This window comes from Eubalaena glacialis, chromosome 12 (assembly GCF_028564815.1).
Source record: "Eubalaena glacialis isolate mEubGla1 chromosome 12, mEubGla1.1.hap2.+ XY, whole genome shotgun sequence".
In the NCBI taxonomy this organism is placed as follows: Eukaryota; Metazoa; Chordata; class Mammalia; order Artiodactyla; family Balaenidae; genus Eubalaena; species Eubalaena glacialis.
The window spans coordinates 50,881,225-50,898,386 of NC_083727.1; the positions used below are offsets into that span (position 1 = coordinate 50,881,225).

The following is a 17,162-nucleotide window of genomic DNA, read 5'->3' on the forward strand; positions in this document are numbered from 1 at the left end:
CATAACCGCAGAGGACAACGCCGCTACTGCCCGCCGCCCCCCACTAACCGCAAACACCAGACCTGCCAGGACTCTGCTGGCGGCGCCTCCGGGGACCTCAGGCTCCACTCCACCCCGCCCCGCCCCCGGGCGCCTCCGCGGGCCACGTGGTCCGGCGTCCGCGCAGGCGGGTCCCGGCGCCGGCGCTTCCGTGTTGGCTGCGGCGGCGACGGCGGCGGCGCAGGGGCAGAGGCCGCGCGGCGCAGAGACGGCAGCGGCTTGCCGGGCGGAGCTGGGGGCCTGGGCGGGCCCGGCGTGGGTGCGCCCGCCAGGCCCCGGGTGGGCCACCTGCGATCTGGACTCTGCCGGGCGTCCGGAGAGGTAGGTCCGCCACTGGCCATCCGTCGGTGGCGCGGCAGCGCGGCCGTGTCGACCGCTCCCCAGCCGGCAGCTCCTGGGCCCGGCCCGAGAGGTCCAGGGTCGGAGGTAGGGGCCTCCCCGGCGGCCCGCTCCCAGCTCGGCGGGCTCCGGGGAATCGCCCTCCCGCAGCTCCCCGCACCGTCGGGCGCCAGCCTGGGCGGTCCGCGCCACCTTTCCAGAGGGAGGCCGGATGTGCTTTACGTTATTATTACTTCATTGCAGCTACCCCAATTCACTTCGTTTTTCTTCGCTCTTTCTATTTTTGTGTCACAGGCAAAATGGCTAATAATATGTAAAATCGACGACACTGTAGTTTTCATTCTGATATTTGTGCAACTATGGAAAGTTAGTGCAGGGAAGGACTTTAGAGATGGTTGATCCCAATTCCTTCATTTTACAAAGCAGAAAACAGACCCTGAGAGGTCACGTGGATGTCGGAAGTTCACCCAGCTGGGTAATGGTACGATAGGAATGAGAACCCAAAGCTAAGTTTTTAAATAGTCTTTTAAAAGTGGTAAATGATGAAATTTAGCCAACAAAGTGAAGTGACTAGTAGGTTCCTTTGGGCTGGGATTAATCTTGTTAGAGAATGTCTCCTCCTTTTTAAACATTATTTTCTTATTTCAGGTTTAATTCTTCTTGGGCTTCTAAAGAAAATGGCAGAAACATCATCAGAGCCTTCTGGGCAGCTGGTTGTACACTCAGACACTCACAGTGACACCATCCTGGCCAGTTTCGAGGACCAGAGGAAGAAAGGCTTCCTCTGTGACATTACTTTAATCGTGGAGAATGTGCATTTCCGGGCCCACAAAGCCTTACTTGCTGCCAGTAGTGAATACTTCTCAATGATGTTTGCTGAAGAGGGGGAGATTGGCCAGTCCATTTATATGCTAGAAGGCATGGTTGCCGACACGTTTAGTATCCTGCTGGAATTTATCTACACGGGTTGTCTCCAGGCCAGTGAGAAAAGTACAGAACAAATCTTGGCTACTGCCCAGTTCTTAAAAGTCTATGACCTGGTAAAGGCTTACACAGACTTTCAAAATAATCATAGCTCCCCAAAGCCGCCGACTTTGAACACAGCTGGTGCTCCAGTGGTTGTTATTTCTAATAAGAAAAATGATCATCCAAAGCGGAAACGGGGAAGACCAAGAAAAGTCAACAGTCTGCAGGAGGGGAAATCAGAACTGGCTGCAGAGGAAGAAATACAGCTGAGAGTGAACAATTCAGTTCAGAATAGGCAAAACTTTGTGGTTAAAGAGGGAGACGATGGTGTACTGAATGAACAGATTCCAGCAAAAGAATTGGAAGAATCTGAGCCGGCTTGTGAGCCAGGTAGAGGGGAGGAAATGCCAGCTGAAAAAGATGAGAACTGTGATCCCAAGACCCAGGATGGGCAGGACAGCCAGAATCGGTGCAGCAAGCGGAGGATTCGGAGGTCCGTCAAACTGAAAGATTACAAACTTGTTGGGGATGAAGACGACCAGGGTTCAGCCAAGAGGGTCTGTGGAAGGAGGAAGCGCCCCGGTGGCCCTGAGGCCCGTTGTAAAGACTGTGGCAAAGTGTTTAAGTATAATCACTTTTTAGCAATCCACCAGAGAAGCCACACGGGTAATTACTCTTTCACAGCTTATTGGAATGTGTTTTGGAGAAGTAACAATAATAACAGCTTTCATTTATTGTGCAATGTCTATGTGATGGGCATTGTAATAATGTATACATGTTATTGCATTGAATTCTCACAACAGTCCTGTGAGACAGTTAATATTGTGCAGATGAAAAGACTAAGTCTAGAAAGCTGAAGGTAACTTGCCCAGGGCATCCATGCAGTGACAGGTGGGATTTGAACCCAAGGAACCTGATTCCAGAACCTCTCTACTTATTTGAAGTTGTTGGTTCAAGGCTTGAATGTCCAGGAATCAAGCTGTAGCCAAATTTAATATGCTTTATGATTCTTGAAGATTCCTCATCTTGACCATAGCTGTGTTTTTGCCCAGATCTGTCTGGACAGCTCTCTCACTCAGCCATCTAGCTGTAAATGTCTTTTCCTTTTTAGTCCCTCCAGCCCTGTGCTGGCCAATAGCTCTTTTGTGAGGATGGAAATGTTCTGTATCTATGCTGTCCATTTTGGTGGCCACTAGCCACTTGTGTATTTTGAGCACTTGACATGTGGTGAGTGTGACTAAAGAACTGAATATTTTATTTTAATTAATTTGAATAGCCACCATTCAGATGGTGGCTAGGCTGACAGTGTAGCCCTAGCCAGAAATCCCTCCTCCTTTGAGCTCTCTCTTATGTACCTAACTCACTCTGCTTTGGGTCAGGCTGTAGTTATATACCTGTAATCTATCCCTCAACCTAATTGTAAGCATAAGTATAGGGTCTGGTACTTAAAACTTCTGTCATCCAGCAGCCTGCTGTCTTATGACCTGGCAGCATCCAGCAGTGGGGTTCTCAACCTGGCTGCATGTTATAGTCTCCGAGGGAGCTTCTAAAACTACCAGGGCCTGGGTCCCAGCCCCAGAGCTTCTGATTTCATTGCCTGGAGTGTTGGTGTTTTTAAAAGCTCCCCGGAGATTTTAAGTACAGATAGACTGAGAACCCTGAATTTTGGTTCTTTGAACACAATAGACACTTGAGAAATATTTGTTGAACTGTGACAGAGGCTAGTTTAAGGAGTTAAATAGTTCTACAAGATTCATTAAGGAAAACAGCATGTAGCATCTTCCCTTTTCCCGTGGTTTCTGCAATTTTGCATTGAATCACTTTAGTGTGGGTCTCTTTTCTTCCATTTGAGTGGTTACCAATAGATCCATACAGTCTGGAAAACCACCTTTTAGTTTCAGAAGAATTTCCTGAATTATTTCATAGATGATCCCCCTCTGTTTGCTCTGCTCTCTCTTTCTGGAACTCCTCCTATTTGGATGTTGCACCTCCTGGACTCATCCTCTAATTTTCTTATTTTTTGTCTCCTGTTTTCCATCACTTTCTGCTCTACTTTTTGGGAGATTTCCACTTTATCTTTCAACTTTTATTGTTTTTCTATTTCTACTCTTATTTTTTTTTACTTCTAGGAGCTCTTTTGTTCTCTAAATTCTTTTTTTGTTTGTTTTTAATTAGAATCCTCTGTGAGCCTGTTAATAACAACATTTACTTGTTAGTTTTTAATGCTTTCTTCACTCTGGGCAGTCTCTGTTTTCTGCAAGCTGCTTTTTCTCTTATCCGTTTTGGTACCTATTTCTACTACTAAAGGCCTTCCTTGACTGTCTGGTGATTTTTTTTTTTTTTTTTTTTTTAATTTATTTATGGCTGTGTTGGGTCTTCGTTTCTGTGCGAGGGCTTTCTCTGGTTGTGGCAAGCGGGGGCCATTCTTCATCGCGGTGCGCGGGCCTTTTCACTATCGCGGCCTCTCTTGTTGCGGAGCACAGGCTCCAGACGCGCAGGCTCAGTAATTGTGGCTCACGGGCCTTGTTGCTCCGCGGCATGTGGGATCTTCCCAGACCAGGGCTAGAACCCGTGTCCCCTGCATTGGCAGGCAGGTTCTCAACCACTGCGCCACCAGGGAAGCCCCGATTTTTTTTTTAATCATATTTAATTACATGCAAGAATGGTTTGCTAAAAGCTACTGGCAACTCTGCAGATGTAGACAGGACCTGTAGGCATCTTGCTGATACCTGGCATCACGTTTTCAGCTCTCTTAACCGCTGGCCCTTCGCATTCCAGGAGAAGATGCCCCACGTCCCACCTGGAGGCTGTGGGCCTGGCTGCCAGCGTCTAGCGCAGGAGGGGGCAGAAAGCTGGGGGGAGTCTCATCCCAGACGTAAACTTTGACTTGCTCTCCCTGTGGTACTGGCACTCCACTGCGCTAGGAGACCTCTAACCCGGAGACCCCTAGTCCAGAGATCCTTCATCTGATTTACCCTCTTCAGAGAACAGCCTCCGTCTTCTGCTGGGGAGAGGGTCAGTCTCCTGGTTACATGGAGTAGGAGACTGGACCTGGGGGGTCTAACTACCTTTGAAACAGACTGTCATTTATCCTCCCTCACCCCTATTTTCAGAGATAACAGGTGCCACCAATTCCTGACCTTGTGGAGGCTCTGTCTTAAATTAGGTTGTGTGTATCTCAGCGCTCCTCACCACTGGCGTAGGACTCGTCTAGCTCCATCTTGCAAAATGTTATTGCTGATGTTGTCTCTCCTGTTCACTGTCGTTTTAATTTGGGAGGGGACAGAAGGATGTGCAGATTCTTGCTTACATCATGTTTCTGGGGCTCTTATTCCAGGGGAGCGACCTTTCAAATGTAATGAGTGTGGAAAAGGCTTTGCCCAGAAGCACTCCCTGCAGGTCCACACCCGGATGCACACAGGCGAGCGGCCGTACACCTGCACCGTGTGCAGCAAGGCTCTCACCACCAAGCACTCGCTGCTGGAGCACATGAGCCTGCACTCAGGTAGCGGGCTTGCGCTGGGGAGCCAGCTGCCACCAGGTTCCCATTCCTGGGGTGGGCATTACCGTGATCTAAATGGTCTTTTCTCACCCTCGTATCATTCCCCACATGATATCATTGAAAGACAGAATTGTGCATCTGTCAGAGCGTAGTTTAGAGTTCTGCACAGCGTTGAGCCTTAAACTAGGGTTTATAAACTGGCTGCTGGGAGTGCAGTGTGCAGTCATGACTTGTTTAAGCACCAGAGTTTAGAATTATTTTACTTCGGATGCCTTTGGGGGGGAACTTGAATTCTCCAGTTCTGCCCCGGTCTCCACCACTCCCTGTTGCCTTATTTGCTTTTGCACATTTATGTTACTGTGGTAGACTCTGAAGGCATTTGGGTTTGTAGACAAGTCACTTGTGTTATTTGTAGAAAATGGGGACCTGGGCCCACTGTGATACTTACCTTATTAGTGAGAATTCTAGTTCTTTATAGTTTTTTGCGTGTTTTGTTTGGCAGGACAGAAGTCTTTTACATGTGATCAGTGTGGAAAATATTTCAGCCAGAAAAGACAACTAAAGAGCCATTACCGAGTTCATACAGGTACAATAAAGTGAGAGAAAATTTGGATTGGTTGGGGGAGAAACACAAATACAAATTGTTTCCGAAACAGTAGATTCATATTGTAGAAGATAAATGAGTTTTTAGGGAAATAGTTCTTAAAAAGCAATCTAAATTAGGTGTCCTTGGGTTACTCTCTACTACCTTGTGATTTATATTAAATTTCTATATCGCAGTTTTGGTGCCACACGCAGAAACCCTTTAAAATTGGTATTGTTCAAGGCACCACTTGACTAAGAGGGCACCAGTCGATTGGTTGTTAGTGGTGCCTGGACAGAGGTGTCACCACCCCATAGCCGTCAGTCCAGGCTTTCTGCAGCCTGGCTCCACCCATTGTCCTTTTTTCTTTCCTGCCAACTGAAAATAAATGAAGGGGGGATTGGGAGCATCATTTGAGATCGGTTGGCCACAGTGACACCAGTGCGTTGAGGGAAAAAGGAGATTACACTTTGGGAGACTGGAAGGGTCCCACCTCTGTTGGGGAAGCAGTGAGCCGAGATGCCTAGGAAACTATTAACTGTTACCAAATTTAATTTAAAAATTGCTGTGTTATTGAAGTACCATATTTAAAGTGATTATTTTTCAGGGAAGTGCTTTAACACAAATCACTGAAGAAATGCAGGGACAGCATATATGCACTGACACTTTTTTTATTGTTGCGACAAGGCCACTCGTTACCGGAATGTAGCCACTGCCGCCGCAAATTCATGGATGTGTCTCAGCTAAAGAAACATCTACGGACACACACGGGTAAAAGTCCCTCTCGACCTGTCTTTCTAGTGTGCTTTATGTTTTTAGGGGAGCGAGAAATGAAGTACTGGGAGTCCCCTCCTCAGACTGAGTTTTTGTAAACTGTGTGGGAATTTTATGAGTAGATCACGTAAAAAGCCCAGGCAGAATGCTGTCACACAGTCCTGTGGGGACATCCCATGTCTGTAGGTTAGCAAAATGGAGCGTACTTACTGAGCATTGTTCGTAGATGAAACCTCATCTAATACCACAAAATAGTACAAGTCTGAATCAGGTTGCGTGTTTAAATTTTAATTTACCTCAGCATTGAAGATTATCAAGATAAATTTTTTAGAAAACGAAACAGACACTAAGGCAGCACAGGCACTGAGGATTTTTCCACTTTCTCTCCTAGAACCAGTACTTATAACTTAAGCATCACCACCTCTAGAAAAATCAGCTTCCAGGATGAAGAGGAGGCAGGATCAATTAGGGCAGGTCAAATTCTTTCATTTAAGATCAGAAAAGTAAAAATGTGGGCCTTTTAGAACTTTAGGTAAGAAGCATTTCTTAAAAAGAAACATTTCTTAAAAAGAAACCTGTTAGTTTTTCTAAGAAAAACTTCCCATTCTAGATTGATAGTTTAATGATTCTGTTAAATTGTCTACCAACATTATATATCAGATTGCTTTATGTTGCTTTGGACATTTTTTTGAAAACACAAGTTTTTCTCCTTAAAGTCATTTACTTTCTTGAATATCTCATAGGGTATGAGTTTTATGAAAATGGATCTCTATACAGTCTTTCTACAGACATCATTAATAGGTTCTGTGAAATTTAATTCATCCACTTAACACATATTTACTGAACAGTACCAGGCACTGGGTACCAGGCACTGTTGTGGGCCCTGAGGATACAGCACTGCCTGAGATGGACAGAGCCCCTGGTCTTGAGAGGTTAACATTCAAACAGGAGACAAAGAACAAGCGAGTGAGTAACCTGTTAGGTGGGGGTAAGTGCTCTGAAGAACTAAACACAGGGACAGGAGGCAGGAGGGGCAGCTGCCCTTTGACATGGGGGCTTGTCCGGGAAGGCCTTGCTGATGAGGTGCCAGCTTGGATGGAGATCTGTGTGCTGTGGGGAGTGAGCGAGCCATCGTGTCTACCCCGGAGAAGAGCGTCCTAGGCAGAGCAGACCGAGGTGCAGCGTCGTGCCGGGGCAGAGCCAGGGCGGTGGGAGTAGGAGGGTGCAGTGCGGGTGGACATCAGAGGCTGCTGGAGCCCATGTGACACGGGGCTCCCGGCCTGGCTGTGTGCTTCGACCCCCTGAGAAGCTTTAAAAAAGACAAAGCCTGCTCCCACCCCCAGAGATTCTGATTGAAGTGACTGGGGAAGAGGCCTTGGAATTGGCATTTTTAAAAGCTCCCCAGGTTTTTCTAGTGTGCGCTGAGGCCTAAGAACTTCTGAAGGCACAGTAAAGACTTTGGATTTTATTCCGAATGGGATGACTTTACTGCGAGGAGTGACATGATGTAACACAGAATTTTAATAGGATCACAGCAGCCGCGTGTGGGGTGAGGCAGGGGTGGAGGCGCCCGTAGGAGGGTGGAGAGACCCATTAGGAGGCGGTGCTGGGACAGGGGCTTGGCGCAGGGCGGCAGTGGTGGGGAGGCGGCGAGTGGCCCAGCTCCAGATGTATTCGGAAGGAAGACTTCCGTGATGGGGCCATGATTGGATATGGGGGTGAGAAGAGGGGAGGCGGAAGCGGCCGGAAGGGTGAGAACCCGGGGAAGACGGAGGGACAGATGGAGAGTTAGACTTCAGACACGTGGGGCGTGAGACGGCCGTTTGGCACCCAGGTGCACGAGCGGAGGAGACGGCTGGGTATCTGTGTCCGAGCTCGGGGCACCGCGAGCAGCGGTCGAGATTCCCGTGCTTACACACAGGCCTGTAGGCAGCGTGTGGGGCTCTGAAGAGAACCCCCGCGGGAGGGCGGAGGTGGAGGAGAGCCGAGCTGCCTCGGTTACGTGGCGCAGTGCCCGGGGTGAGACGTTTCATCTTCTGAGCATAAGGTGTCAGTGAGGCTTCTGGTCTTTCTGAGGAGAACCAGGCCTTGAACTGGGGGTGAAAGCAACACGAGTCCTGTCTCCAGGATCCCAGCAAACTCCGCTCCACCCGCTACCCTGAGGAGCAGAAGAGAGAAGTGGAGGATGCGATGGGTAGGAGAAGAGACGATGGGTAGGAGAAGAGACGATGGGTAGGAGAAGAGACGGGGGACTCTGTAAAGTGGTTTGTCTGACTTAGAGATAAGAGGTCAAACCCGTCAAAAGATTGGGCTCTTGGAAGCAGAGACTGTGCCCCATCTGTCCTTAGCCTGGAGAATATGCACGACATTGGTGTTGAAAAGAGTTGGGGTGCCGCTCGCCTGCTTCCCGGGCAGAGAGGAAGGTTTGGGAGAGGCTGCCTGGCAGAGCTGGTGCTCAGCCTCCACGGACAGTGGTGAGAACAGCCGCTGGCAGGGCAGGCGGGTCCTGCCGAGAGGGCCATGCCCATTGGAAAACCAAGACTCTCTTCTCTTAGCTCTTTAAGTGCAAACTCTCTCTGGGTTAGATATCCTTTGCCAAGCACAAAAAATCAGAGATAAACAAGAGGTGCTTTCTTCGCTAGAGGGCATGTTCAGTGGCGGGGGGACGGATGCAATTTGAAATGCCAGCAAGGTGACAGGCAGTGCCAACGAGGTCGCTGCAGCTCAGTTTTTTCCCCATACCTGGAGCTGGTCAGGCTTTCAGGAACTGAGCCAAGCCATGCCAAGCAAAGGAGTGATAAACCATCAAGTGTGTTCACTTAACAAAGGGACTGCACCTTTCTGCTGTCTGCAGTACCGCCTTCCTGACATCACTGTACCTGCAAACCAAGTTAGTGATCCCAAGATTGCTTGGTGAGCTGGGGGCAAGTTCAGAGAATTAGCCCAGGTCATGAAGAAGCCTGGTGCGTGGCCTCTGACCACAGTACACACAGTAGAGTCCCAGCCCTCCAGTGTCCCTGTCCCTTGTGTGGTGTTAGGTAAACACTGATCCACCCCTGTGGGCTCCCACTTACTCCCAGGTAGATCCCCTGCCTGTGACACAGTTAATTGAGCCACAGCTTTCATTCACAGCCTCATTTTGTTGGATTGGATTTGAAGCTTCCTAAATCTCAGCCACATTTTCAGACTATCCATTAATGTTGCTCGTCCCCAACTTTGAGAGACCTGGGGGCCCCTCACTGTAACATGCCCTTCCAGAGTCTACATGTGATCTAATAAGAACCTCAGTACAGCGTGATACGAGCCCCAGTAGAGGTGTGAACATAGGGACAGAAGTGTTTCACTTGCCCTGGGAAGGTCTGGGAAAGCGTCCCAGAGGAAGGACCTGAGTCTTGAAGCAGAGTAAGTGCTAGACAGACAGAGGAAGCTGGAAGAGGTGTTTCCAGACAGGAACAGGATGCGTGGGGTTGACGATGTGAGAGGCCGGCGTCCGGGGGCCGTAGTGAGGAATTCCACGGTGAACAGCTAGAGTGAGACTGCTGACAAGGGGCAGGCCCCTGGTGAAGCGGGGGGTGGTTTTTGGGCAGAGAGGAGGCATATTTTGGTTCGTGCATTGAAAAGGACTCAGGCAGCCCCAGAGGATGGTCAGAGAGGGAAGGTCGTGGGGGTGAGCCAGTTACCAGGCTCTGGGGAAGAAAGATGAAGGCCTTCAAGTCAAGAGAGTGGACAGAAGAGATGTACTTAAGAGATTTTTAGTCTAGGAAAAAAGAGTCACTGCATGTGTGACGAAGTGTTAATAGCCCAAATATGGGAACATGAGTGCCCCAGGAGAAAACTGGGCAAGAGGACCTGAAAGGCATATCACAGAAAAAGACATAGGAATGGCCAGTAGACGTCTGAAACAATGTTAACTGCATTAATTGTCAGAAAAAAAGAAATGTGCATTTCTTTTGGCCCATTAGATTGACAAATATGTGAGGAAATGGGCATCTTTAAGTTCTGTTGATGGGAAAGGAATTTGGGAACTTCCTGGAAAGAACTTTGGCAATATGAATCAAAAGGTAAGCTGTCCAGTTGTGAAAAGATGTTTTCATAAGGATGTTCATCATAAGCAGGATTGTTTATAATGTCACAAGCTTAAAAGTGACCTAAATGTCCCTCAGTAAGGGATTAGTTAGGCAAATTTTGGACAAGATACATAGTGGAACACAAAACACCCTTTTAAAATGTTTGTTTTTAACCATTTTTTTAAGATGAATTTTCCATTCCCATTTGACGTTACAGACCAGCATGCACTGGCTCATCTCATGGTGTACATAGTATATCACCTGTGTGTGTGCACAGAGACGCCTGTAAAGGTGTTCATCACAGTGTGAGGTGGCAATCTACAGGGGAATTCTGAGTGTTTTTTGTACACTTTGTGCTTTTCAGTATTATTTGAGTCTTCTACAGTGAACATTGTTGATTTTTGAAGAAAAGGAAAGCTGCTGTTTGAGGAATTTAAATGTACAGAACTAGATCGCCAGTCGAATGTGCACTCGGAGCAGACTGGACTGTCGGGCCTGGCTGGGTCAGGGGCTGGACGCTGCTGCGTTAACCAAGATGGTCACTTGGGTTTGAGCCAATGGGGTAGGAAACCCGGCCATGATACCCAACAAGCCCGCAGGAGCCGGTACCATCTGGAGCTGGGATGGGGATTCACAGGTCGTCAGAGTGGGGTGGGATGAGTGGCATGTACAGCTGAGGAGAGGGTCTGGAAGGAAAACTTCTGAGTTACTTAAATATTTCTGTCAGTATCCCCCTGGGTGGAACCTATAGTCATACTTGTGTCTCTGCCCTGTCCTTTCATTGCCATTGTCTGATCCTCCTGTAACCAACTCCCTTCTGGCCCCGCTGCCACCCAGGCCCTGTCACCTCACCTTTTCTCTTTCCTCTCCATCTGCTTCCTGCACCTCCTGGTCCAGGCCTCGGCACTGTGGCTTAGACTGTTACACAGATTCCTACAGCCGCCCCTACCCACCGTCCCCACGTATATTTTCTTAGTACTTTGTCCTGTCTGTCTTCTGCTAAAAACTTCCAGAAGTCCCACGGGTCCTCTGCCTGGAATTTACGGCTCTTCGTGGCCTGGCCTCACCTTTTAGGTCCCAGGCTCCTCAGAGTCAATCCTCATCCCTCTTTGTCCTTGCTGTGGTCATTTCCGACACCCGCTGTGTGGTCATTCTGCTTATCCTAGTACCTGAATGGGGCCCCTCTCCAGTCCAGCCAGCTCCTGCCTCGTCCTCACCCACCCTCTCCGCAGTATTGTTGATACCACTCGTTTGAGTGTTTAGTCAGCTGCAGCCCTGCTGCGGTACCTGATTACCATGTGTATCTTTTTTAGGCTGTGATCCTGTCTTTTGTTTCCTTTCTGTTTCTCAGCTCCGTGCTTTGTTGAGGGTCCGTCCATCCTTGTAGAGCTGAGGCAAAGGAAGGAGTGTGTCGGTGAACCGGAGGCCGTGGAGCCGTGTAACCGTTAAACAGAACAAGTTAGGAACCAGAGGAGTAGGAAGACTTTCCCCAGATTCACGTTGGCTAGGAAAATTTGCCTTCTTACTGTGCTCGAGGATGTTTCTGGAAAGAATTTCCAGTATTGAAAACATTTGCCAACAGAATCCCTGAGGTGTTGCAACCCCAGATGGAATTGAATGATAACGTGAACGTTGTTGTATGTGCTCCCCACACAGAACTTTACAGTGACAAGAGGACAGAGCAGGTACTCAGTCTTGGAATTGGGAGAGGGAGAAAAACCGAGATCAGAATAGAACGCAGCTCTGGTTGGAAAGCTATGGAAAGAATGGCAGTGGCCTGGTTTTAACCTTTGGAGTGGTAAGAGTTACTGCTGCAAAGACGCAGACTCACCCAAATTGTCACAAGTGTCCTCTGCCTAGATTGAACTTGGGGAAACATCTCACCTGAATTTTCTAGTAGATGCTGTGAAAGGGAAGCTACCTGACCATCCCCCACTTCACTCATCCCTTGTTGTTATATAATTAAGTGGGATTTTGCTTTTTTCTTTTTCTTTTTTTTTTTTTTTTCAAATTCATAGTTCCCTTGCCTGCATTAGGATCACTTAGTTGCATTTCTGGAGGGCATGGCAGTCTGTCATTGTATGTGCAGTGTATAAACTAGTGCTAAATAAATGCTGTTGAAGCCTTATTAAAATTGTCAGGGACTTCCCTGGTGGCACAGTGGTTAAGAATCCACCTGCCAATGCAGGGGACACGGGTTCGAGCCCTGGTCCGGGAAGATCCCACACGCCGTGGAGCAACTAAGCCCGTGCGCTGCAACTACTGAGACTGCACTCTAGAGCCTGTGAGCCACAACTACTGAGGCCGTGCGCCTACAGCCCGTGCTCCACAACAAGAGAAGCCACCGCAATGAGAGGTCCGCGCACCGCAATGAAAAGTAGGCCCCTCTCGCCGCAACTAGAAAAAGCCTGTGCGCGATAACAGAGACCCAATGCGGCCATAGATAGATAGATAGATAGATAGATAGATAGATAGATAGATAAATTTATTTCTTTAAAAAAAAAAATTGCCAGACCCCACTAGGGGTCTGGAGCAGTCACGACATCTTATGTGGGCCTTAGTTCCCACTCTGTGAAATTCATTTACTCAACAAGGATTTCTGGAACAGTGTGCGAGGCCCAGTTCTAGGCACTGGGGTCCTAGGAGTAGGCAGACCCACAAATCATCCTACATAAGAATGGGAGAGATAGGTAATAAGTAACATACAGTATATAAGGTGGCGATAGCCTTGTGGGAAAACTGACTTGGAAAGTGGACCAAGACGTGCTGGGGCGGTGCTTTGGGTGGTGATAAAGCCTCACTGGTAATGTGACACTTGAGCAGAGACTTGAAGGCAGTGTGGAGAGTGAACCACACTGGGAGACCCTGGGGGAGACATGCCAGGGAGAGGGGATGATGAGTGCGAGGGCCCTGAGCGCGGCTTGCTTGGGGTGTGGTGTTCAGGGCTCTCCAGAGGCTGTGTGGTGAGCAGGGGAGAGTGCCCGGTGAGGTTAGGCAGGTTTGGGGCGAGGAGTGGCAGTGGGTGGACAGATCTGTCAGAGCTGTGATTCCTTGTAGGCCCAGGGCTTTGGCTTTTATCTCTGGATGGGATGGGGAGCCGCTAGAGCACTTGCAGCAGAGCGTGATAGGATCTGACTGGGTAAAGGGTCACTCCAGTTGCCTCATTCATTGTGGACGACAGGGAAGCAGAGCAGAAGTGGGCAGACTCACGAGGAGGCTGCTGCAGGGAGGTGATGGCGGCCTGGGCCAGGGGTGGCAGTGGAGGTGGTGAGAAGTGCTCAGGTTCTGGATACACTGGGAAGGTAGATATAAATGTGAATAATCCATAAGTCACCCTAGTACTCAGGGGCCCTTGGGAAGGTCAAGCAGTAAAGTGTGGGAGTGTAAGTTACCTAAGGGTGGACTGTACAGGAGCGAATGTGTTTCCTTTGTAGAATCACTTACCTCCTTGTTTCAGTGTTTAAGTGTTTGAGGGAAAGAACCGTACCCACTTTCCCTGTATCCTCCTGGCACCTGGGACACAGTGCTCAGGTACGTAGTAGGTGCTCGCTAAGTGCTTCATTCATTCACTCATGCTTATTGAGGGTTCAAGTGGTATTGCCTTTGTTCTTTTTTATATTGTGAAACTATGGGGTGGTTTTTGCTTTTTGTTTTATTTTGGATGTATATTTCTGAACGCTTTCCCCTTTTTTAGGTGAGAAGCCATTTACTTGTGAAATCTGTGGCAAATCTTTCACAGCAAAGAGTTCTCTTCAGACCCACATCAGGATCCATCGGTAAAGTTTTGCAGATCCTTTTCTCACGTGGAGTCCTCATCCAACCCTGGCGTTCAGTAGGGTGACATACATTCCCTATATAGTCCTTTTCCCCAAATTATTACTCTAGTAGAATTTCCTGGGCAGTTTATTATTTTGTTTTATCTTTTCAATAAAGAAATTCCTCACTTAGGCCAAATCAGGAAATCTGATTCTGGCCAGCAAAAGTTTGCGTTATTGATGTCATTTCTTAAATTTTGATTTATCTTCAATCAAAACTAAATATTAAATTTAATATTTTCTGAATAAATTATTTGTTCACACAACTTATTTCCAGATTTGATTTAGTAGTTCTTCTAACACAAATAATCAGGGGCTACTCAAATTTTTAATATTGAAATCAATCATATATATTTATTTGGCTTCTAGAATCTAAAAATTGGCTGTGAGAACTAAAAACAAAAAAGAACTTGGTGTGTAATTTATTACTATTTACCTTCTTATCTGAAATACACACTGTGGAATCATCAAGTTTTATCATATCTGACCCAGCGTCACAGCCCCATCTACCACCTGTCCTCAAACACCCCTCCCTGCCATTGTTTTTTTTTTTTTTTCTTAAGATTAGAAACTGAAGCCCATGGCAGGCGTGACTTGCTCCAAGTACTTAAGTTAGTAAGAGAACCCATGACTTATGCTTCCCAGTCAGGTTGATTTTCCTCTCTTCTTGACTGCTTCTCCCTAAATGATCAGGAAGTGATACATAGATCTTCCTGTTTTTAAAATGAAATGTATACTTTCTCGTAGAGGAGAAAAGCCATATTCCTGTACTGTGTGTGGCAAATCCTTCTCTGACTCGAGTGCCAAGAGGAGACACTGCATTCTGCACACGGGCAAAAAGCCTTTCTCCTGCCCTGAGTGTAACTTACAGTTTGCTCGCTTAGACAACTTGAAGGCTCACTTAAAAATTCATAGCAAAGAGAAACATGCGTCCGATGCCAGCAGTGTTTCCGGCAATAATAATGCTGAAGAGGTCAGGAATATTCTTCAGCTACAGCCCTATCAACTCTCTACCTCCGGAGAGCAGGAAATTCAGCTTCTTGTAACTGATTCTGTACATAACATCAATTTCATGCCTGGTCCCAGCCAAGGAATCAGCATCGTCACTGCAGAGAGTTCCCAGAACATGACGGCAGAACAGGCTGCTAACCTCACCCTGCTCACGCAGCAGCCAGAGCAACTGCAGAACTTAATTCTTTCAGCTCAACAGGAGCAGACAGAACACATTCAAAGCCTCAATATGATTGAAAGCCAGATGGAACCCTCACAGACCGAGCCGGTGCACGTCATCACACTCTCCAAGGAAACTCTGGAACATCTTCACGCCCATCAAGAGCAAACAGGGGAGCTCCATTTAGCAAGTGCTTCAGATCCGGCTCAGCACCTACAGCTGACACAGGATCCTGCTCCGCCACCACCCACCCACCAGGTGCCGCAGTCCACGCCGCTCGGCCAGGAGCAGAGCTGACCCAAACACGTGCCTGACTGCTCCGTCGGTCTCTTCTCCGTCAGCCCGCTGTGACTGGATTGTGTGCTTGAAGTCAGGCTTTCTGCAACGCTCACTCACAGATTTTTACAGAGATGTGGTAGCTCACTGAGCTGGCCGATAGCGTCCATCCAAGAGGCAAGATGGTGTATATCGTGTCTTATATCTAATACTGATTTGGATTTAGCATTTCAATATCGAGGAATGGTTTTCATTTTCATTTACTACATCTCTTAAAGACTTGTGTAACTTTTCTTTGGGGGGCATTGCATTAAACTTTTCTGTGAGTATTAAATGTTCACAGCCATAGTTATGGTCTTGCTGACTTTTCTAGTTTTATTTTTTAGAATGAAGAAAATCATATGTTGTACTGGGTACAATGGTTCATTGTCCCTTCCCCCTTAGGCAACATAATTGCCACTACAAGACAAGTTGGGGCCGAATATGACAGATTACAACTTTGGGGACTCTGTCCTTTTAATAACTTCCAATCCCCTAAGACAGAGTAATTTCTCAAGATTTAATCTCTGTGTGGTACCGTGGGCTCATCATGTCATGTTTAAGATAGAGTCAAAGACATGTGACCTAAATGTCTATTTTAACTCAAAATTCACAAAACAAGAAAGCCAAAAGAATAGGATTATTTTTTAAATTCTAAACTCGACTTTTCTGAGAAACATAGATCTACATGTTTTTTAAAAGCAGGTTGTTAAAAATTTAAAAGTCTAATTAAAGTATGAAATTGGATCAAGATATTCACCCCAAATAAATTCTGAATTTTTGTCAGCTTTGATATTTGATCTCCATGATGAAGTTAAAGCTTTCTTAACTATCCTGGAATATAAAATTCAGTGTAATTTATGTTAAATATACTCTACTGGATTCTAATTGATCTCTGAAAATGTTGATCTATGTATTGTGTCTGATAACTTTTTAGATAGGAACTTATAATCTATTTTTATTACAAAGTAGGTTAAATCTCACAAAATAGACACATAATTTTTAAAAGTAAATTCTCCTAATCTTAAAAATAATTTTGAGCCTCAGAGACTTAGTAGCCAGCGTGTGTCTGTAATTGTGTGATTTTAAATAATCGTCAGAAGATTAAATTATGTTTGGGTTAAGTTTTTTCCAGCTCAGCCTATTTTATTGAATACATTGAGCACTTTCTCTCAAGTAAACTGGTAGAAGATTTTTGAGAAAAGGTGGGCACTAGTGTATGTTAATTAACATAATGCTGGTGGAGAGTAGGGGTAATCGCCCCTAAAGTCAACAGGATCTTCATGTCAGTCACTCTTTGTTTTAGAGATCTTTGATTTCCACCTGAGTCAAATAAGTGTTTGGAGGTTAAAGTAATACAGAACTGTTAAGGTTTGAGAGAAGATGAAAGCAGTTTTCTGACATATCTAGCAAAGTATATTTTATTGTATATAATTCAAAAATTCATAAATGATTTATATGTGTCAACCAAGGTATGTTAAATTAGGCCTGACTAGAGATATAATTTTTACAAATACACTTATGCCCTAAATATTATTTCAGGTTCTTGACTTTAGTCATTTAAACTATTTACTTTAACCTTATTGTTAAA

General features: G+C 46.6%; 1 protein-coding gene across 4 annotated transcripts; it reads left to right on the forward strand.

Moving 5' to 3' along the window:
* Positions 1-232: 232 nt before the first annotated feature.
* On the forward strand, positions 233-16,350 carry ZBTB24 (zinc finger and BTB domain containing 24). Of its 4 annotated transcripts, none has more exons than XM_061206949.1 (7): positions 233-360; positions 1,027-2,010; positions 4,682-4,849; positions 5,349-5,432; positions 6,117-6,200; positions 13,965-14,046; positions 14,833-16,346. In XM_061206949.1, exons 2-7 carry the CDS (start codon positions 1,056-1,058, stop codon positions 15,551-15,553), a joined length of 2,094 nt encoding a protein of 697 aa, XP_061062932.1. In that variant the 5' UTR covers positions 233-360; positions 1,027-1,055; the 3' UTR covers positions 15,554-16,346. The 4 variants fall into 4 exon arrangements, with proteins under 4 accessions (XP_061062932.1, XP_061062934.1, XP_061062935.1 ...); XM_061206951.1 differs by lacking the exon at positions 14,833-16,346 and adding an exon at positions 7,052-7,169 and having other exon boundaries at positions 13,965-14,029; XM_061206952.1 differs by lacking the exons at positions 13,965-14,046; positions 14,833-16,346 and having other exon boundaries at positions 6,037-6,184.
* The last annotated feature ends 812 nt before the right edge of the window (positions 16,351-17,162 follow it).